The following is a 24,259-nucleotide window of genomic DNA, read 5'->3' on the forward strand; positions in this document are numbered from 1 at the left end:
TTATATTGAATTTGACACTTAATTACTTCGTGAATGTCACTTCGTTGTGACGTCACGATTATAAAGTTATTATGGTGACATCTTTAGCTATGGTAGATTTATGTCTTCATAAACTGCTTTGCAGAAATCAGTCTTGGGCTATGAATATAAATCTTTGAAAAATATGAATTTTCCTACTTTAACTATCGTCGAAAACGTCTTCCTTGGCTGTCAAAAGAGTCGTTAAATTCCCATTTTGATGACTATTAAATAAAACGATAGCGTCTTCCAATCGATTTATCGATAACCGTTATCGTTTTAGATGCGATTGGACACGTATTATATTGGGTGCTAAGATGCAACGTGCTTTAGTATATAAGTATTCATTGCAGTAGTAAATATGATAAATGACATAGGCTATGTATAAATAATTCCAATTACCTAGGTAGATAGTTTTATTTCGCTTCATGACTGTTTCAAGCATCTTTGAATTACTTACATACATCTGATACAGTCAATAATGAAATAATATTAAAGTTTTATCACTGTGTGAACCAAAGACAAAAGTTTAAAACCTACTAAACTTAACAACGGATATTTACATATTAACTCGGTAACTATAGGTACTTACGTATTTTGTAAGGTTGTGTGTGTCATCATAATTCAAATCTACTGCAATTGAGCATTTTTCTTACCTGTAACAAAATAAAACAGTTCTAAATAATATTATATCCGGAAAAGTAAATAAATTTCAGAACATGTTCAATCTTAAATCCTAATTTGTCTAGCTTAGATGGCCGTGTGTGATATGTCCCCAGATAATTATTTATTTATTTATGTTGCAATTTGCTGATAAACTTTCAGGACAGCTTTATTGTGGTGCAAGAGTCAATGAATGTATCCGTGAGACAGTCGAGTGTAATGTGTGTAATTATCACTTGTCCTGTGCAGTTACAACTGATATTTATGCCACGATTGTGCGACTTGTGCGTGCCATAAATATGATTGTAAGTTTACAGGATAAATGGGCTATGCCGAAAAAAAACAACAACGCTCATAATTTTTCTGATGAAAGCAATAACCCTCCGTATCATCCTAAAAAAATCTCAGATTTTTTTCTACTCGTTAGTAATTTTATAAAAATAAAAACGGGGAAATTACGGCACTCCAGGACTTTTTCCATCGATTGATCGATACGGATTCCTATCATCAGAAAAATTATGAGCGTTGTTTTTTTCGGACATAGCCCATTGGTGCCTATAATAAACTTTTTTGACGTTCGTTGGCATACATTTTAGTGTGTCCTACTCCTTTGGAAAGTAAGCATTTTCTCTGGTCTCTTATCATGTTTATGATTGTAGAACCTTTATGAAATGTTCTACATTCTAGATCAAGATCCTAATAAATTATTTTAATTCAAAATACATGTTAAAAAGCAACATCCATTGCCACATGGATACATGATGACAAAACACAAACAATAATGACCAGCGGCCCACAACGCCGCAAAATATATTCAGTTTTCAGCAAAAATTAATTTCAGTATACACGGATTAATTCAAAATGGAAAATATCACTATTGTATTCCGTTATTTGTTCTGTAACCGCGGCTTGGCTGGCGACAAATTATTGTTTCTATTTAGTTTTGTAAATAATATGTGTTATCGTTATTTCATTGTTCACTTTAGCACTGAGATTTGACTATTAAAAATATTTTTTATAAAAATATTATTATAGTTTTGAAATATAAGATTACTACAAATATGCTAACAGTGACTTTCTGCGAACGTCAAGGTAATAGGTAAGTAGGTTCTTAAATGAAGTATTGGAGCGCTATGATTGACTGACTTAAATATGTCGTTGAAGATTTAAGTTCATTGCTAATGAGGAACTGCGCCTATTTTTTTTTATAAATACTCGTCACAACCCATCAAGTCCCTACTGCTGGCCCACGGACCGCGGGCTTCCAATGAAAGAAGGGTTTTAGGCCTTTGTCCACCACGCTGACCTAGTGCAGGTAAAACTTAAAATGCGAGTAAAACAAAAAAAAATCAATCAAAACTCAATTCCGCGTAAATAAAACCCATCTTATCTAAAACATATTAGGCACACAACACATATCTAAAACCTAGACCGTCGTCAGGGTTACCTACCACCTCCGAGAACCTAAACTAAACATTTAGTTCGCCGCAACTGCCACTAGATGTCGTTAGTGAGATCCCACCGCGCCCGGGCGCTGCGGTCAGCACATGTCCGTATGGGGGAAGGGTTACTCTATACTGAAGAAAAATAAACGCACGAAAGCTATAGTCGAAGCTTTTATTCTCTATTCTATTCTATTCTCTGTGGGGGTGCACCTGGCTCTCTCGAATGGAACCTTTATGCATATCCCTAAGGTCTAAACTGCCTTCCAAAGCTTGGACCATAACCCACCAACCGGCAGTGGACCAACTGGGTTTGGCACATAGCTAGATGTGCTTAATACCTAGACGAGGCTTGCGCAGCAGCGCTCGGAATGTTTCGACAAACATATACATACGTATAGAGGGACCCCATTGAATCATGGTACGTATGCGACAGGTATTTACTTAGCTTGATAAATTCGCACAATCCGGTGAAATGGGTCTCGTATGACCATGGCTGGTAATAGTTTACAAACTAGATTGATAATTATAGCAAAATTTATTTTTCTCACCTTATTGACTGAGTTTTTTCGATACCGCGGTAGATTTTCTTTAATATTTTTATTAAAAATCAAGTATTTTATCCATTGAAATGTTTAAAATTAATACCACCCTGTCTCACAAAAAAAATTGTGTGACTCGGCTATGATTTTATAATTTTCATAACTGATTTTATCCAATTTATTACTGATTAACATTTATATACTTTTAATTTTAGAATTATAAAAAACTTATTTTTATTATACTTACATAATTATAGTAATTTAGAAAACAGCGAACGTAAGCACAAAAACCGCAACAAAACTCATCTAGCAGCTTCACACGCGCGCCACTAGATGGCGCTGGCCGCATTGCGGTTTGCAAATGGCGGCGGCGACGGCCGAACTAATTGCTACAAGATCAAGCTAATGAGTCGCGCTCCGACCGCCGCCGCATAAACACCGCTGCATTTACACGTCGCAATCCCGCCTAATGGAACTACCATTTTTAACCGACTTCAAAAAAAGGAGGAGGTTCTCAATTCGTCGGTATCTTTTTTTTTTTTTTTATATTTTTTTTTTATGTATGTTCACCGATTACTCCGCCGTTTGTGAACCGATTTTGAAAATTCTTTTTTTGTTGTATTGGGTTGAGCTTCCAGGTGGTCCCATTTTTTTTTCAGAATTTTATCTCACCCCCAAGGGTGGGTAAAGGGGTAAAAACAGGGTATGAATTTCAATTTTGGGCACATATTAACCGATTCTAATGAAATTAAGAACGTAAATATAGTTCTTATAACAAAAAAATATGATGGTGACCTTGAGCTGATCTGATGATGGAAACGGAAGGCAGTCAGGGGAACTCCTGAACGGTATATAGCAACTACTTCGTGTTTAGGCTTGAATGATTCGTATTGATTAGTAGGACATTTTGGTATCATTTGCACCTTACTTTTGATTGAAAATTATTACAAATAAACTAAAAACTATTAAATAAAATAATAATTAAAAAAATTAAAAAACCGACTTCAAAAAACCACTAAAATGTAAGAAATAATTTAAGGTTTACACAAATTCTACTCGTATGAGACAGTACAAATATACCTAAGCAGGAAAGGAACTGTTCTTTTTTGAAGTTGGTGCCATATTTCTTCAGATTACTTTGTCACCGCACCAACATCAAAAAAGAACAGTTCCTGCTTAGGTATATTTATTTGTACTGTCTCATACGAGTAGAATTTGTGTAAACCTTAAATTATTTCTTACATTTTAGTGGTTTTTTGAAGTCGGTTTTTTAATTTTTTTAATTATAGTAGAGCTAATTACATTGGTTTTTTGTTATAAAAGAGGTAGCACTCTTTTATTGACAGCGTTTTTTTTCTTCAGATAAATACAAACGATTGCATCACACTCGGCCAGGAGTTACCCTGTATCACGGAATACGCCGTGCCTACTGGGGGACGCAGTTATTAAGAGATAGAAATAAAAGACAAATTTGAACAAAATCTTTTTTTACTTATAGAAATTAAAGGAATTAAGTATTTTGTTCTGATTATAAGTACCCATTAGGTGTCGACAACCGGTTCTACCTTTATTGGTCTAAGATTTATTTGCCGAATCTCATATTGCATACTAACGTTTGGTCAAAGTCTCGTTTCGCCGAAAATCGTATGGTATAAATCTCTTTTAGTGAAAAGTTATTTCGCATAATCTTATTTAGCCTAATAATGGTATAGCCAAATCTTGAATAGCCTAATAATGCCATAGCATAGGTAATACAAAGTAATAATATTCGTTTGGCTTTAACTTTGATGGAGCGTCTCCCTACATAGCGCAAACTGGTGCCTTGTATTGTGGCCGCTATGTGGGAAACGCTCCGCTTTGCTTTTGACGAACATGTCTCACCTATCTTTAGGTTTTAATCCCATGGGGTTTAATGGCGTTTGTTATAATTATAATGGTCATTCATTATCGACATTTTGATCATTCAATATCGTCGATTTTCGAGATGTAAGAGAAAAATACCACAATTTGTACATTTCCAACATACTTAATATAGTATTTATTAAGATTATATTAGGAGAAACCAGATTATACCAATATGAACAATTTGAGCAAACGAGACTTAGATGTTTCAAGTTTGTGCCAAAAGAGTTTTAGACGAAACGAGTCTTATGCCACATAAGTCTTGGCGAAGTGATGATTCTACCAAAAAAATTTAGACCTTACGAGTTATGCCTAACGAGTTTAGGGCAATAAAGATTAGGCGAGATGAGGGGAACCCGTCGACAACCACTTATTTAACTTGGCGACTTTTAAAAATATTATTTATCGGATGATGATTGTGTCTAGTATTTAAGTACTGTAAGCTATAAGTAGTAAGGAAAGTATATTGAATACCAATAAGCTGATAAATGCGTCAATAAACTTTGACATAGACATACGAGTATATAGACGAATCAAACATGAACAAATGAACGGGAATAATAACAATACCACACTGCACCACACACAGTTGCACTTTTGTTTTTATTCCAGCAAAATAGAGCGGGTGCGTGTCCAGAATCACAATTTTGTAAATTTATTAATATACTTTTGTGTTGCATAATAATATTCATTCTACATGTTCAAGTAGGTATATACTATGTTTTAAAAAAATACTCAACTTCTTCTTCCTTGCCTTATCCTTATTTAGGGTCGGCTTTGTTGGTCATGTCACGCCATTTTACCCTATCCTCTGTCATATCCTCATTCACTCCACACTCTCTCATATTTTCTTTCACGCAATCAAGCCACGTCTTTCTTGGTCTTCCTCTCTTGCGCCTTCCTTCGGGTCTCATTTCCAACACTTTCTTTGTCACATAATCATCTTCTCTTCTCATAACATGCCCAAACCAAGAAAGACGATGGCTTTTCATCTTCTCCACTATAGGAGCCACTTTCATACTTCCCCTTATATACTCATTTCGTATTCTATCTTTTCTTGTAACACCACACATCCATCTCAACATTCGCATCTCTGTCACATGCATCCTTTTCTCATCGCATACTTTGGTTGCCCAGCACTCAGCCCCATACAACATCACCGGCCTTATGACGCTTTTATATATTTTGCCTTTGATCTTAATTGGCATCTTGCGATCACACGTCGTGCCGGTGAGTTGTTTCCATTTCATCCATCCTGCATTCATTCGTCTCGTCACATCCCTGTCAATACTTCCATCACTCTGTAGAAGGGAGCCGAGGTATCGGAAATCCTCACCTACTGCTAGTGGCGAGGTACCCAGAGATATCGACGCAGCTGAAGTAGGCCCTCCGAATTGACAGAACATATATTCTGTTTTGGTCCTACTCAGTCTCAATCCCACACTCTCTAGGGTATCTCGCCACTGGTTCAGTTGCGCCTGTAATTCATCCCCACTCTCATCGACAAGCACGATGTCGTCTGCAAAGAGCATGCACCAGGGCGCCTCCTTCTGAATTGCAGATGTTAATGCATCCATTACCAATAAAAATAGGTATGGACTCAGGGATGAACCCTGGTGCACGCCTACTCTGACCTCGAACCTGTCGGTAACCCCGACTGCGGTGCGGACCTGTGTGTTGGCACCTGCGTACATGTCCTGAACAATACTTATGTACTTTACGGGTACACCCTTGTTCTGCAAGCACCGCCACAACAGGTCTCTCGGGACTCGATCGTAAGCCTTCTCAAGGTCAATGAACACCATATGCAGGTTTCTTTGTACAGCTCGAAACTTTTCCATCAATTGTCTCACTGCGAATATGGCGTCCGTTGTACTCCTTCCAGGCATGAATCCAAACTGGTTTGCCGATACTGTCGACTCCCTCCTAATCCTACTTTCGATAACCTTCTCATACAATTTCATCGTGTGTGCCATCAACTTAATTCCCCTGTAATTTCCGCAATCTTGAATATCTCCTTTCTCCTTATAAATTGGCACCAGATAACTCCCTCTCCAATCAGTTGGTATCGACTCCTCTGCGAAGATTTTATTGAAAAGATAGGTCAACCAATAAATACCATCATCTCCCAATAATTTCCAAACTTCTACAGGTATGTTATCTGGGCCAACAGCCTTCCCATTACCCATTTTTCGTAATGCAAGCTTGACTTCCCATTCATTAATCTTATCTACCATTCCTAAATTAAGGCCCTGCGGTTCCGGTAAACCAACTCTATCATTCTCTACATTCAGCAATTGTTCAAAGTAATTCTTCCATCTCACCTTTATTTCTTCATCTTTTGTTAATACTCAACTACAACTAAAAATACAGTAAATAATAATTTTCATAGATTCATACAATACAATATAACTTTATTGAAAAAACACACAACATACATAACATTCTTCATAGCCACACGTCCTCCAATCTTTGAGCTTATACAACATATCCGATCCCGCAGTCAACAATTTTAATTAAACCAACACCCAGTCACATGCAAACTATCACACACACACACACACACACAGGCACATATATGTAAATTTTGCACTCCCGACAATACAGTGTATGAAATTTCGTCCGCACCGCGTCGCATGGGCTCTCCTCCTAATATATGCGCGTACACGCGCGTCTGTCCAGCGTGCGTAATAGGCAGGCCTTGTGACGTGAAAAAATGGGGGTGAAAGGGGGTGAATTGTCACTTTTTGTGGGGATAAACAGCAAGAGGTTGCGCAACGGTAAACCTGAAAATATCTAACGTAGTCTCCGTAAATCGCATACTTTGTCAAAAATAATCTACGCCAATGTAAGTGACGGAGTTTATAATATTTTAAATATGTTGCTAAAGTGTGTAAGTTCATTTATTATTTATGATTCATATGGTCGAAAATACCTCAACTACCCACGTCCAAATTAACATTATATTTTCCAGGCCATATTATGCAATACATATTTCATAAAGTCTCCTAAATTCACAGAATGACCACCACACACTACACGGAAGCCGTAAAGGCAACGATTTTATCATAAAATAAATAACATATTCACTGCCACAAGTGAAAAGCAATTTCAGTGATATTCGCGCGGACATCATAAAATATAGAACAGGAATACCTATGAAAGCTTTTAACTGAAAAATAATAAAATTACAGTTTTTGTCCAGCAGTTAAAAGGGATGGAAGTTGACACTGAAATTGTTAAAATTTGATGAAAATACCAGGCACGGTTGGTTGTGGACCTCCTTAGGAGAGGTCTATGCCCAGAAGTAGACGAATTTTGAGTGATAAATGAGATATAAAATAAAAGAAGTTGTATCAGTCTCTCATGAAAGATGTAGGATTATTTTAGTAATTTTAGGGTTGTCTCGAGAGACAACCCTAACGAGCTAAATGTAAATCTACGAACGCTAGGGTTGTCACATCATCAATGAGGATCCATAAAATAAAATGTAATGGAACCTACTTGATATATTTTTTTTCATTAAATATTATACCTATTACGTATGTAGGTTTACCTACAACTCGTTTAGAAACGGGATTCGTCTATAATTGCACCATGGGGAGGTTAGCTGATTTATAGCCCATTGGAGATAGTGATGTTTTTAGGTATTATTAAGTTCAACCTAATGACAACCATTGTACCGATTAATAAGGTCACAAATCTTGAAACCAAACTAATTCAAAATAAGAGCTCAGTGGTAGCAGTGGGACAAACAAATAATCAAACAAAATCAACCAACAATGACAGACCCGACCGCTCGCTACCAGGCGCGCAGAAATAAATCAGAGAACTATTTTAATTACAGACCCAGTGCGGTCTATCTGAAAATTGAGAACAAACTTGAGGCGAGCGGCGAGCGCGGTTGTAGGATTAATTCGGACTTAGACCGCGACTAAGAATGTTATGTAGTAACCTGCCTGAAGTTTTTGCTGCTAACTTCTTCAGCACCCATTAGGGTAAGACACGGGGGCGAAAAATACGAGCTTAGATGGCGTAGTGGCTTTGGAAAGCCTTTTTGCGGAGATTAGGAGACTGGTTTAAATATAGGTGTTAAGGTGGCGTTCACATAGATTACAATAATAAACTAAAAGCTTTTCCATATATTTAATATGGAAAAAGTGAGAGATGTACCTAAATTAAACAATTACGAACTAGGCAACTGTCGAATTTCTTAGCAAAGACTATCATAACATTCAGATAGGACACAAGCAGCTGAGAATACTTTATCAGGATTACCCACACACATACCCACACACACACACACATACACACATGACACACACACACACACACAAACACACGTCAAGTAGTCGTCACAGCCGCGTGCGTCTGAATAAAGGCCTCCTCAGATTGTTCTACTTGTAAATGCAGCTATCCTCAATTCGGTTCGCTCCGAATTCAACAGGATACTATTATAACCCTCTGCAGTGTGTAAGAAAAATAATCTACGAATAAAGTAGTACTAGTAAGTACCTAAGTACTATACCTACTTATAAAAAGTTGATATTTTGAAACACACAAAAACTGTACTTTTCTCGTAGCAATATTTTTACAATACATTAAGTATACATTTATTGAAAGAACACACAACACATATTACAATTTTAATATTGAAATGTTTAGTACAATATGCGGCCTTATCCTAATCACTTCCAAGCAACTTTTTTTTTAAAGTAAATGATTATAATAATATTGACTAACATTTAATATAGTCAACATTATCTTTTACCTAACTACTTATAATTACGCTACCATTAAATAATATAATTTGTGAATCCCTTCTGAACGAAATAACTGCATATCGGCACTGTCAGCACCCTACTCCATCCATAAACAGTGAAGCGGTAATCGTCAGGAGGAAATTGTGGGACAACGGACTGTCAGTTCTGTCGCCGGATCGATGGGACATAGAGTAGACACCTCCGACGTAGATGAGACATTTGGGCATCGTGGTTGACTTGATCTTGTTAGGTATCAACTCAAATTACTACTAAATAGTTATCCTAGTCCGTTACTAAAAATGGCATGATTGCAATAAAAATGAAGACATTAACAATAATGAAGTGTAGGTACAGTCAGCAAAACAAACTACATACATTGGTACTTCATATAGTTTTAAGATTGGTATGTGCACACACAAATTGCACATTATTATTGAATTTTATTTATATAGGTGTAATTGTGACCGTTATGAGAACCGTTACTTATTGTTATCTACAATATTCATTTAGGTGAGTACCTAAATAAAATAAAATTATTTTGCAAGTCCATATTTTACACGTTATGATATCGCCGCTCATAATAAAAGGTAAAAGTAACTAGTCAGCTATAATTTCTAATCCTTCATAATCGTCAATCTATTAACGATATTTCGAAATGAGGAAGTCGATACACAATAGACAATCGACGCATTAAATTATAAATACCTTCAGTAAGCATATTCACTACACGATTAGGTCCCTTAAAACATGTGAACTACCGATAGACTTTCATCTTTAACACGAACACGTAAGGTTTACAAGATCATGAGCCAAAGTAGTCCAAAGATGAATTAGCGCAGATGTGTTATAGCAACAATTAGGTAGAGATGTAGAGCCGGTCGATTGAGCTGTAACTATTCAGAGCGGATGGGCGTGAGCATCTGAAAGCCAGTGGGTATTATCTATGGATGCTGTGTTAACATCCTGCTTGGATTGTCAAAGAGTAAGTCCTAGGCCCAGATAAATAGACGTTGCTTAGCACTTGCTCAAACTACTGCTTAGCCAAGTACGACTTCACCTGAACTAAGTCGAGTTGCAATGAGTCTCTAAAATAGACACTACTTAGCGTTTGCTCGGCTAAGTCACTGTCTTAGAACCTGTTATGTCAAATCTGCGTCAAATATATATTTATTTATCTGTGGTCATGGTTTCATTCCGTAGTTTTTTAGCAAATTTGGTATAAATGTGGTCTGTGGATAGCCTGAGAGCTTAGAATAATAATTTCCTGAGAGTGTGGCAGATGTGACAATAGACAAAATTGTATGTATGCTAAGCAAGGGCCAAGTCTTGACAAATGTGAACTCGAACTCGGCTAAGTGAGAGTGCGAACTTACTGGCATAGTCTGTGCTCAAGTAGTGTCTATTTTAGTGAATTCGTGTTCTTAGCATGTGCTTAAGCTAAGACTCCGTCTTAGTTTCGTCTATTTATCTTGGCCCTAGTGTATGGAGCTCACCGATGTGACTTGCACTCAATGAAACTCGTTAGGCTTTAAGCTTTAGTCAGATGTTATGTGACTGGTACTGGGTATATTGTAGGCGGTTGTGCACTGTGAAGGTTTCTCTATTCTTTGTCGTACTTATTACGGGCATCTTAGTTTTACATACTTACGCAAATAAATATATTTATAAAATGTTTAAAAATTAACCCAAGTACCACCTACACCTACGCACTATGTACCTAATGGTTATTATATTTTGATGTACTGTAGTAATGCAAAAGAGCAAAAAATATATAAAATTTTATAATTATTAATTTACTAAAAGTGTACCACACGAAGCCTCTAAAAACAAATAAACGACCATTATTGTAATAACATATTCAATTTATGTTTGAGAATTACTTATCAAAGTAAGGCTTAGTGCTGCCACCTAAACCAACATTAGAGTAACTTGCCATTCGTCTTTTCACAATGATCGATACATTCAAACGGTTTCTATTGGAAAGCAGAGATGGCGCTGTAACCGCATTTTATCACTAATACCTCTAGGCTGACACCTCAATAGTCATAAAAGTGGTAGTGCCTGGATGAATTTGATCAAAATATTAACATTTTTAGTCGGTAATATTCTGGTGCGCTGTTAAAATGTACCTACTTCAATATTGCAGACGGCGTCATTAAGCTTGCTTCTTCAGTTTAAGAGTTGTTTGGTGTTATTGTCACTGGAACTTTTTCATTGCTCGTGATTTTAAGAGATAAGTACATATAATATTATGTCTAGAAATCTGAGATTAATAATAATAATAGAACATACCTGAGCAGCGTCATCCAGACACCTTGCCCACGCGTCGCTCCGGTCCACCAGTGAGTTCCACTTCTCCGCGAGCTTGGCCACCTCCCGCCGGATGGACCGGGCCAGCTCGCGCGCCTGCTCCTCCGCCGAACGGTACCCTCGGCTGTCACCCTCGCTGTCACGAGTCGCTGCAAGAAAAACTAACCTCAAAATCCGCAACAAAACTAACCTCAAAATCGAGGAAGGATGTGAATAATTTAAAGAGGGGACAGGAAGGGTGGAACGATGTTTACCTAAAGAAAATACGAAGGAATTCACAAGACAAGAATACCCCAAAAAGACCCATCCCGACCCTAACAATGACATAACATAAATATTTCCTCGACACGCCACATGCCTAACCCTTTACCGATGACGGCCACTCTATAAACTAGTGTCCCTTTTTAAATCATGTTTTATCAACAACTCAAAGGGTCAAACGGGTGGAAACGCCGCCGGAATGTTTCCTCGGTTCTATGTTGACATAAATTTGGAAATGGAACGACTTCCCGGGACCAATGGGCGCGGGGAGAGAGCGCGCGACCGTTTCACCGCCATTTTTGTCGATAAGCGCGCGTAAATTTTGACGTCTACGGCTTCTGACGGACGACAAAGTGTTTTTGAGGAGTGCTCCAGATTTTTTGCTCTTATTTCTGCTTTGTGAATTGTTGAAATAATTCTTTACAGGGTTGAAAAAAATCTTGTACCCTTTGCATTAAAAATAAATAAGTAAGCACGGAAAGTAATATCAAAAGTAAGTTTCTACCTTCTTCATTTTCACTGACGTAGGTGAAAACAAAACCCTTTCAACGTGCAAACGGAATTCGCAAGAAGGCTCAAAAGCAAGACATATCCTCGCCAACTATCCCTCCCGCCCCTCAGCGGGGGTAATGACGTAATTATGAAATTCCCGCGCTTTCCGTGCCCCTTGTTCACGCTCCAGATATTGAGTGGCTGGCGCGAGTGTTGCCAACGGAAAATATTTTATTGCGGCGTTTCAGAGATTTACACGTCAGAAAGAAAAAAGTTGGGTTCGCGAAATGTTTGTGGTTTCTGCGGTTTTTGTGCAAGCAGGCGTGGGAGAAGGTTGTATTTTTTTGGAAATTTCATGGAAAAGTTGTACATAGGAAGACCACATAAGTTTGAAGCATGCAACAGGCAAAAATTTATGTTGGTGCCTATGTAGTGAAATTCAAACCTCAAAGGCTATTTAAATGCGAGTTTCAAGTTTTGCCATAGGATAAACATCAGTTTCTTAAGTTTAACAAATTACAATTAACTACCTTTTTGTAAAGATTTACTGTTTTTTTCAAAAATTTGTTCATAGATACATGCATGCATCGCATGTATCAAAATGCAACAGTCATCATGTTTCAGATCACTTCAATGCACAGCCAAAGCTCACACAGTATGTGTTATGTTGCAAATTGCAATATCAGCTTCTGCCAAGTAGCTGTCGTATAGACGCGTGCCACTCAATATTGTTGCCTAGTCAGATGCCATCTGAGAAGATACATAACTGATTGATAAGCCTGTTCATATTAATTACTGGTGATTGTTGTGAGATTGACACTGCCTACAGGTGAATTTGAGCTGTGTTTAGTTTGCCATGATGTGCATCTACCACGGCATAATGGTTTAGGTAAAGAACAAAAAACTTTCTTATTAATTGGGGTAGTTCTAAAAATAGTGAACATTTAACTTACGTGTCTATTAATTTAAAAAAGATATCGGGTATAGGGGATATTACAGAATGAAGGAACATCATACAAAAAATCATCCCAAATTAGAGCCCTACATAATTTTACCCTCCTCGGACGAGTCTTGCTCTAATTCACAAATCTACTGACAAAAGGCCTCCCTTACGCTCAAACTGATCTTACAGCCGAAATCTAATTACGGAGCCGAGTGAACGATTGAATGAATGATGGAACGGGATCGGTGAATGATTGAATCGGACCGGCTAGCGATCCGCCAATCGGAATTCACAATTAACGTGGAATCAGGTCATCTGTGATTGGTGTAGGAAGATAGATTGTATAATGTACAGTACGTGTAGCCAGGAATGTGTAGGCTGTTGTGTTAAATTGTTTCGGCTGCGAAACGTTTGGCCTTTAGACTAGCAATGGAGTACTGTTTTAGATTTCTGGTTTTGAATTTCGGCATTCCCTTTTAATCATTAACTTTAGTACAGTCCACGATATCGAAAAAACGTTTGAGTTTGGTAAAATTGTGGCCTTCTAACCCTTAATCGTACAGGACTATTTAAATTATTATATGTATTGATTTTTCCCTAAGTCAAGGAATTGAATTTCAAAACAAGGCTTCAACCATACACCCCATGACAAATTGAGGGTTAAACCGACTCCACTACATCATAAAGCCACATCAACACTCACGCTCGCTGTCACTAGTGTCAGACAGCGGCGGCTCGTTGGCGATGTACTGTCTCCCGCTCAGCAGGTTGCTCTCCACCACCGGCCGCTTGTCCTCCAGCTGCCTCCGGAAGGCTCTGTGGTCGTCCTGGGGAAGAAACGGAAGGTACATTAGAGATTATACTCTTGGTTTGGTCGAACGATGGACGAACGTGCTCGGGGTAGACCTAATTGGATGTGAAGAAACTATCTGAACAGTTATTTTCCGGAATGGCGTCAAGAGGTCCACAACAGCAGATCTGTTTAGTATGTATGGGAAGCTTTTGGCCAGCACAGCAGTAAGATACTTACAAACAAAGTTAAATAAAATGCAAAACAAATAAATAATAATGGAGGTTGATGCGAAGTAATTCCAATAAGTAGGTCGATGTCTACCAGTGGACTACCATGAAAGTAAGAGAGCAAGTAGATTGTTCATCTTTTAAACATATTAGATATGATTTAACCAATTCCATCCATAGGAGGGATCCTATTTAGAATAGTAATTCATCAGTTGTAATTTAAAATAGAAACAAATTCGTGACCATTTAGATTTTTTATTTCATTAAAGTTCATGGTTAAAGTTTCGTAATCAAAGTAAAACATGCTGTCGTCTAATGCGACCTCCTCGTTATTGAATCACATACAAAAGCCAAAGGCATTCACAGAAAAGTTTTCGCAATGCCAACAGTTTGGTGAACAGCTTAGCGGAATTCCAGAAAAACCTTTTAGTACAGACTTGTTAGCGGATGGAGAGAGAAATAAAATGATAAAATGTTGTAAGTAAATCCTTATTTCAGACTGCGTACAAGCTTTGGTCCGTAGCCAAGAATTCATTGATTCAGGTTTCATTTCTCCTGTACAATTTGGAATTTTTGAAAAATCGCGTTTAAAAACTGTTGTTAGCAACAGAATCTTCGTCTATAGAATAAAGTTTTCAGTATACGTGGAAACCCCATTGAAAAGCTGTGACTGGAGTTTATAAACACTATTGTTTTAGATGCTTCCAAAAAAGGTAAATATAAACTTTAAAAATAACGACTTTATAAATACAACCACCGCATGTAGAGGTATAAAATAAAATAAACCGGTAGAATTTCCACTAGGAAAGCGTCCAAAAACCACCTACAAATTTATGGCTGCATGAGTCAAAAACGACAAAACCACATTTTTTATCGCTCCCAAAGGCATTTACTTAAAAGCCTTGGCTTATAAAATCATAAAACATGAGTATTATCGACTGCTAGCCGCGCTGGCTCGGGGAAGCCATTATTTTTGATTTTCATTTTCCCTCACGAAGTGCCGCAGGCGAGTGTCGCGTCTGCGACAGTTCATTTCTACCTCCTCGCGCATCACGAAACCATCATTCTATCAATAAAGCAGATTCGGAATGAATTCCCGAAGAGGGAGACATAATTAGGTAAGGTAAACAGCTACTCGAGTCGGAGAATGGTCCCCATTTGTAATTTACATCGCGGCGGGTTGAAAATGGCGCGCCTATTTATGTTAATTGAATTCTTGGCATTGCTTAAAATTTTAGTTATCATTGAAGCATAATATAATAGGTAATTGGTAGGAAGCCTCCTAATCGATATTAGATAATTAATCACGAGCAAACATGTTTATAGCCGTACAACGCTTAGCAACAACCATTTGTCAAATCATGTAAATGCGTCGCAAATTACCATTTAAGGATATTAAGCTCATTACCATGTACCGGCTAATTCGGATCAGCAATAAATAATTTGGCCACGTGGCTAATCCTGCCGTGTCATCGGCCGCGCGGCGCGAATCCCGGTGACGCGTGGCGGCCATTTTGGTTTGCAGCGAACCACAAAATGGCCGCTCCTCCCGCACGTAATTGTTACACGGGAATGCTAACAGGCTTCCGCGACAGATTGCTTTTAAAATTAATTATGATGGAGCAGTTTTAGCATTGGCATTCTATTTTAATTTTTCTTAAAATGTTTCAATGGAATTTTCGGTCTCCCGCAAAGGAAAATTTCAAGCTGGTTTTGGATAAGTATTAACTATTTTTACGTGAAAGTAAAGTCGAAAGTAGAAGCATTATTTTCATACCAACTTACGATAAACCTAGGTTGCCTAAATGTAAATAACATGAAATAAAATTTAATTTCATAGTCCGGTAAGAACACTTGAGTAATTCAGTAAAAAACAGGCTCATTGGGACCGAGGGAGCGTAAAAAGGCATGTTTTCCGAGTTGGTAGTGAATGTGCGGTCGATAGCGGTTTCGCGATCTACCCGCGTTTAATCAACAACTCACATCTGGCTGCGTTAATGCTTAATTTCAACAGGGTATTTTTTACATTGGAAAAAACCTGTAAAAAGCTACTACGGAATATCTACTGTTGGACGGGGTTGGCTATATTAGCTTATTGACATCTAGATAAATTAGGTAGGATAAATTGTTGGCTGTATTATTTATTTGTTGGTAGTAAGAGGCTGCACTATTGAAAAATTACTGAGTGTTGGCAATTAAAAAGATTTTATTCAGAATTACCCCCCTGAGTCTTACCATTTTGTTAAGCCCTTACATAACCCAACCATTATTACCCTCACGTGCAATGAAAAAAAAGTTCCAGTGATAAAAGTACCAAATTAGTCTTTTTTAAACGATGATGACGGACTATTACATTTAACTCCATCAGAAAATTACCCACTATAATAAGCCCCAGTTTTATCATATTCAGTTAGATCTTAACCAGGGATTTAATATGAAGATGATGTATAATTGACGCACTAATCCCTTGTTATGATCTAACCGGAATTTTTTACTACTGGAACTTTTTAATTGCTTGTGAGTGTATTAGGTAGGTATATTTGTTGTACCAATGATTCTAGTCATCAAAAACCACGTACCTGTTGTTTCATAAGCGCGGCCAAGTCGCCGCGAGGGGGCGCCAGCGCGGTCAGCTCCGTGTCCTTGCGGATCACCCACTCGGTGAGCTCCCGCAGCGACAGCAGCAGCGCCGACCAATGCTCGGCGTTGCTCTCCAAGCGGTTCCTGGAACGGACCAATCAGAGCGCGGGGTTATGCTGCGTCAGACGGTTGTAGTCTGGGAGTGTGGATAACTGGATACGTAGGTAGTAAAAACATAGTTTATGTAAAAGTAACCACTAATTAGAGGAAAATGAGGGATTTTTTCACGGGAAGTCACTATCACAATCAAAGACATCGACACTGAGTCCGCGGTATTCAGTGACAATGCGACCAAACCTTCTTCACTTCAACACTGTTCAAAGTTCATGGCTAGTAATTCCAGAACATTCCTCATTTGAGCTGGGGTTACAACCTCACAGCGACGGTTAATAATTAAAACACAAAGAGAGTTCCGGTTTGAAGGGCCCATTGAAACGAGTGGCGTCTGAAATGTATTCGCTGACGGCTGCTTTTGATTTGGACCGCGACGTTTGACCCGAAATGGAGAAGCCACTTCATCAGGTTGAAAATGTTGTTGTATTTTAATTATCGTTCGCTTTTGACGAATTTTATTTTTATTTAAGTATTATATTTTCTAATAGTTCATTACTTTTTTAAGCGAGCTTTCCGTAACAGTAAAATAATGCTGTCTATGTAGGTACCTATACAATGACAGTTTGGACCTTTGGGATATGCACAAAGGTTCGATTCGAGAGAGCCAGGTGCAGGTACTGACACCCACACAGAAAATAGAATAGAAATAGAATAGTAGGCATACAATACATACTAAGTACATACTGTTTAAATATTATAAAATAGGTTTCCGAGTCTACGTAGCCAACATTTTCATTTTCACGAGACAGATTTAAATCTCGCCCGTAAAATCGGTACAAATCTTGCACGACGATATAATTGTAAAAGTTGGCAGACCTACAAAGATCTTAATAAGTATGATTGTATAAAATTTGGCGGCGCTCCACTCCATAATACCTTTTATCCTCCATCTCAGATCTTGATTATAGAGCTGCGTATCATATAAAAGATTTTTCTGTCCTGTGAATCCACAACACTTTTCTTTTCTCACTCAACATCTTCAGGGTACTAATACTCAGTCATGTAACAATTCTATTCAGAATATACGACATAAATCAGCATCATAATAATATTAAGAATAGAAATTGACGGGACTATTACAGTATTTTTTTTTTTATGGACTTGCACAAAGGGGTTTCCCCATGCAACTTCCTTATCCGGCACACCCTAGGAAATCAGCGACTAAAAATCCTCTTGGTGACAAAACTTGTATCAGCCATAGAATTATACTCCTCCATCTTGAACATCCGTAACCAAATTCAGTTTTCACTTCAACAAAACTCGTGGCATCGATAAGCGTAGCCACATCCCTAGCACCTCAACTGAAGATCTCAACATTTAGCCTGGAAATGGGCAAAGAAACTTATACCCGACAATTGTAAGACAACTTCAGTTGAAATGTACAAATTGTGCCGTTTTCATGTTTCAGTCGCGGCACGCAGTGTCGGGAACATTAAGCTCTGAAATGGGATGTTTAAATCGAATTGCTTTGAGTGTCAAGGTTACGTAGCATGGTGTTGAATTTTTAATAAGTTTTAAAATTTAAGAATCGAATCGCATATCCATATAGGTCCTATATCTTATTCTTTTATCTCAGATACAGACCTCCTGACCTGACCACTGACCATCAGTCAGATTAGCGTAATAATAATAGGTTTAAGATGTCAAATGCGATCAAAAGAACGTTGCATACCGTCTCTGCCAGCCACATATTATCAAAGACCCTCCACAGTCCACATTTCCCCAAAAATAACTTTAAATATATTAAAATCAAATCCACACGAGTACCGCAACAGAACGTAATCCTATTTTACAAAAGCGACCACAATCCCGTTCGGTCCTGTTGGATTTGCCCCTGAGCTGATTCGCGGTCGCAACTGGGTCAGCAATGAGCTTGTAAACGGGCCCACTTACCTACTTATATGATTTGGGCTGCGCTCTTAGTGAATAGTTGAGTATGTTAGCAAATCGTTTTGGTGGTAAACTGGATCTGATGTTGTGCAGTCAGTAAGGTACTACAGATATAGTGTAAACTATAGCTTCTTAGTCTTATAGCTTCTTAGTCTTCTTAGCGTATAAAGCGGTGACAAACACCAATGTTTTTGGTGAGGGTGTGTAACCGTGGAAGGATTGGCGTCTTATTGATTTATTATAGATGTCATATTTATTTATTAAAGTATAAGTACATATATTTTAGTTTAGATGACCTATTCTTTGGATTTACAGGATTTTATTCCATAATGTCACAGTATTTTTACTCAACAGATCTTGTTGAGGATGTCGGTTAGAAATACCCTTTCATGCCTCCGATCACTAATAAAACTTCACCCTACAGAAATGTAGCTTTTAACGTCTCCTTAAAACAGCCGTTAGCCATTTGAACCGCAGTTCTATCAATTTAAGAGCTTCAAAGCCGCTGATATATGTCTTTTCCGATACATAAACCTCTGAGATACACATTACAACCGTTCCATACTGTTTTATTTGGTGATAAACCAGGGAATAAGGTCCGTTTAAATTGTTGGATTATTTATACAATGAAGTAGTTCACCTCAGGAGGACTATACCGCCTTATCCATGCTGTGCCATAATAATATCACCATTAGCCTGAGCAGTAATTTGTTATCTTCAAAACCATGAATTGTTTGTTGTTGATGACAAAAACGATGATATTGATTGATTTAGTTAATAAATAATTTATATGTTAAAGTTTGGGAACTTTGGTTTCTCACAAACAAAACAAAGAATATTATGATAAATAAAAATTTAAAAAAAAAAAACTCTAGAAAATTTAAAATTTTATAAACCTTAGTCCTGAAACTCCCGAGTCATGAGTAAAACAAGTATTAAACAGAGACAGTAACCTCAACCTCACGGAAAATCGTAAAATTTATGCCAAGGTTTAAGTGCTAATGGTTTAATCCTTTATTATCTAAATTATATCACTTCTTGAGTCATAAAATAAATTCTAAATGGTTGCTTCTCTTATCATGATCATGAGAGTGTCAAATACACGTAGGTATTTTGTGAAGGGATTAAAAACTGGAGCTAAATTCTGGAGGTATGGAGATTATACCTATATCCGTCGAAAACAGCCCTAACATGTCCGCCTATACTTAATCTTAACTTACCTACATGTTAAATGAAATATTTTTTTACGTAATATGAATTTTTTTTGGAGATTATATACTACTCTTCGTACCTCGCAGGTATTAGGATCGATCTCCAGATAGAATAACAACCTTATTTCAAATAAATATTATATTGATGTGCACAAAATATAATTATAATTAATACGTATAATATAAACCAAGACGCGAAACATAAGATTACTCGAGATCGAGATGTAAGTAGGTACGTACGTAAGTAAAATATAAAAACGACTTAGTGTTTCAAAAGTCCAACTGGGAATTTAAAATGTTAAGCAACTACATAAAATGTAAAACAGTTTCTAGTATTCTAGACTAGGATTTAAGTAAAGAACCCGACATCCAAGCCTGTAACATGAATACTTTAAGCTGAGATAGAATTTGAAATTGAAAAACTTACTTATTTAAAATCTTATGTATTTTTTGTTACATTAAAACTAAGCTTGCTACGGAATATACATATATGAATTCCATAATATGAGATATGCTTAACGAATTCATTACCTACCATTAAAACTTTGTGCATTTAACCGTTCCTTCGTGCTTCGGATCTAAATTTTTAATTCTAATTAAAAAACTACGTAAATGTGACATACAGGGTGTGCTTCCCTGTAGTACAATAGTACATGTCGCATGTAGCAGGGCTCTGTGCGGATCCGGGCAAACACTGAATTGTCTGGTTAGTGCCGCCAGTGCGCCGGGAGATAGCCGGTTTAGCCGCGGGCAGGCTCGACTGTGTTTGTTATTTTATTTTGTTCTGATTGAACTGTGACCGGCTTTATTTATTGTCATAACTGTTTAGTAAATATCTGTAGGCGCTTTGTTTTCGCAGCACAGCAAGGTTTTATTCTCTAAAGACTGGTTTTTTTTTAACATAACTATGCGATGTTATCATCTCAAAACTTGCCATATATCATTTTTATAAATGAACTCAATTAATAAAATCTGTAAGCATGGGTTTCACAAAATCATAAATTAAATTAACTGTCCAATAAATTTATGAATGCAATTATTTGCGTTAATAAGAGAGTCGCGGAAACAGCATTATTTGTATTGTATTGAACAAGGTAAACAGGAATCCAATAATCCAACTATCAACCTATTATTGTAATTAGTTACAGTCTGATTGAATATTCCGGTGCAGATTTTATGTCGTCACTGCTGTCACAACTTTACTCTGTGAAGGAAAATTACATCAAAATACAACATTTGTGCGATACTTGTTCACTAATCTATTCACAAAATACCCTTATCAATTAGTTAATTCATACATAGGTACCTAGGTACTGCAATAATACTTTTGTATTTTTTTATTGGTTTTAAATTCTTACCAATTTTTTATTTATTGGTGATTGAAATTTTAATGATAACATAACATTGTTGTGATTCTATTTTCAAAAAGCTGTGCATTTCAGATACTTACGAGTCAATTAATATTTGCTCGCTTTACACCTGAATCAGTCAGTCCGTCAGCAAACATGCCTACTCTGTGTAACTAATTAGTTAATCGGTGGCAATGCGCCAGCCGCGCTAATACTAAGTAGCCGAAATATTGGTCACTATCAGTACTTAGCTTAATATGAAACATGCTATTAAAACTGCAACGGGGAGCAATTTGGCATAATATTCTAATATTCACAGAGAAGAGTCGCCTATTTGGTAACCAATAAGCTAGTTTGCAAGTAATTTATTGGACATTTTAGCCACATAAATTGGCACTTAATAATAATTAAATTAATGATTAAAACTGAACACTAAACGTTGCATTAAATAGTAAAACAAATCTATAACAGCAACATTATCATCCGCTATGAAATATTCGGCGCGGGAAATATTTTTACAAGAATTCCGTTACTCTGAAACATTCTGTATTGAATTCGCAAACCTCTGAAATTCCTCGCGCAAAGTTACGATACCGATGTGGAAAATTCGGGAGTTGTCAATTTGGGCATTTGGGGGAAATATTAATTTCGCACTTTGCCCGCCACTCAGCACTGGCCGCGGCGCTGTCCACTAATTGACAGCCCTGGGCGAGGCGGGCGACGACTGTCACATTCTGTACAATCTGTACTTCTGTGTTCCAAATTTAAAAATAGTTTTTTTTAAACTTTTAATATTTTCAGCCAGGCCGTATTGTGATTGTTAACGGCTCAATTTATTCAAAAGATCAATGCCTACAATGTTTAAACTTATTCGTTTCTGAGGAAAATAAATGAAATTAAAAATCATATCCAAAGGATAGGAAAAATACATTCAGACACTCCTCAATAGATTATTATCAAACATGGAAAAAAAAATATTAAAAAAATATGAGTGACGGATGCACAGCACTTTCTAACCTCGACGTGATGAGTACGGAAGCGATTAGACTGTAATAACTTAATAATATTATCAAATTCGTAGCCACTCCGCCCGCAGTGGGCCGCAAATTATGGCCGCAGGACTTGCACGATATTTCATTAAGTGTGAATTAATCTGTTAACTCCTCACTGAAGTGGTTTGAGTTCAGGTTATCTAGACAACTGCATAGACAAATATCCAGAAATGCAAACGATAGTATTTTAATAATTTAAACACGAATGCAAAATATCATAAATTTTATTTATAGCCCTCACGGAACTATCCAATAACAACGACATGGAAAAAAAACAAACGTACCGTCGATTAAGGACGACACGCAGCGCGTTTCAAAACGCATTTTTAACTGTCAAAGTCCGAATAACAGATGGCAAGATGGCCGCCCAAAAAATACGCGCGAATACGAAAAAAATATAACCTAAAAATGCTTTCTCGCAAATTGCAATGCGTTTTAACTATGGACTGTTGTTTTAACCGTTTTAGAAACGTATAACGGTCAATGTTCCGTGCAAATGCAAAGTTTTGACTCAAAAATAACGAACAAAGTTGAAGAAATATTGCATGTGGCAGTGGCCGTATGTCAGGCGTGTCGTGTGCGATATGGCGGTCCACCGAGTGGCAAGTTTCCGTAACATTTCGTCCTCACTCAGCACTCTACACCTAGTTTGTCGGACCAAGTCTCTAGGTGATAAAGTTTCCAATAAGTATAGAAATATTTTATTGAACGCTCGATAAAACTGAAATTTTTCAAACACTTACGTGCAACTACATTTTTAAAGTGGCGATTACATTAATCATGGATACCCACTAAAGTAGTATTGAACTGGGTGTACTGTAGTAAATTTTACCAGACATATTGACGTACTCCTAAATTACTTCTCTGTCTGCTACAGTAGGTACTTGTTTATTTTTCAAATAATTATACCCAAATGTCTATAAAATAACCCACAATTTTTCCTATCAATAGTATCCTTTGTTTTTTTCAGTAAAGAATTATTGGAAAATCGCTGTGGAGGCCGGAAAATGCTGCCGTAGCCATAAATAAGGTTTAATGGGGTTGTTCGCATGTACACAGTACAGACAGTATAAATACTGGTTATTTATTTTTTAAACTACCTCCTTTTCGCACTAGAGGCAACGGCAAAGGCGGGTGTTTTAAGTCGCCTTGTTTCTCACCGTAAGCTGTTTTAAACGGATATTTATAAGGGTTTTATTATTTATTTTATTGCCACGCTCCTGCATAACATTAGGACACCGTACCTTTTGTATGTTTATTTATGTGGTCCTGTTCTAATCTTTAAACCGGAGGTTTTTAGCAACCATAAGAGGGATTCAATTCTTACTTTTGTACAGTAACTATATCAAAATATTAAAATCCTCCCTCATTTCGGAGCCGCTCTGAAATGCAGTACGGTTTACAACTGCCCTATTCTTTACATCCCAAAAGCACTGACCTGATAGCGCAACTCTTGGCCTTCAAATGGTGCCACCGCTGGTTCATCTCGTCCAGTCGTCTCTGCAGCATCACGGCGTCTTCCTGTGAGGAGAGGGAGCCGAGCAGGCGACGGCCCGTGCCCGTGAGCGATGCGTACACATCGCGGTGCGTCTCGATCTCCGTCTGGAGGTCCTGGGGAAGAAGGAAAGGGGTTTTAGAAGGGGGAGG

The 24,259-nt window shown here is 37.4% G+C and overlaps 1 protein-coding gene across 1 annotated transcript in view; it reads right to left on the bottom strand.

The window, feature by feature from the left end:
- Positions 1 to 24,259, bottom strand: part of LOC105383499 (dystrophin) — a 401,823-nt gene that overhangs the window by 53,934 nt on the left and 323,630 nt on the right. Inside the window, exons 16-19 of the mRNA XM_048622310.1 lie at positions 24,051 to 24,223; positions 16,936 to 17,080; positions 14,040 to 14,163; positions 11,623 to 11,789 (exon numbers count right to left, since the gene is read on the bottom strand). Coding sequence (XP_048478267.1) covers positions 11,623 to 11,789; positions 14,040 to 14,163; positions 16,936 to 17,080; positions 24,051 to 24,223 — 609 coding nt within the window. The remainder of the gene's footprint in view (positions 1 to 11,622; positions 11,790 to 14,039; positions 14,164 to 16,935; positions 17,081 to 24,050; positions 24,224 to 24,259) is intronic.

The sequence above is a fragment of the Plutella xylostella genome, chromosome 7 (assembly GCF_932276165.1).
Source record: "Plutella xylostella chromosome 7, ilPluXylo3.1, whole genome shotgun sequence".
NCBI lineage: Eukaryota > Metazoa > Arthropoda > Insecta > Lepidoptera > Plutellidae > Plutella > Plutella xylostella.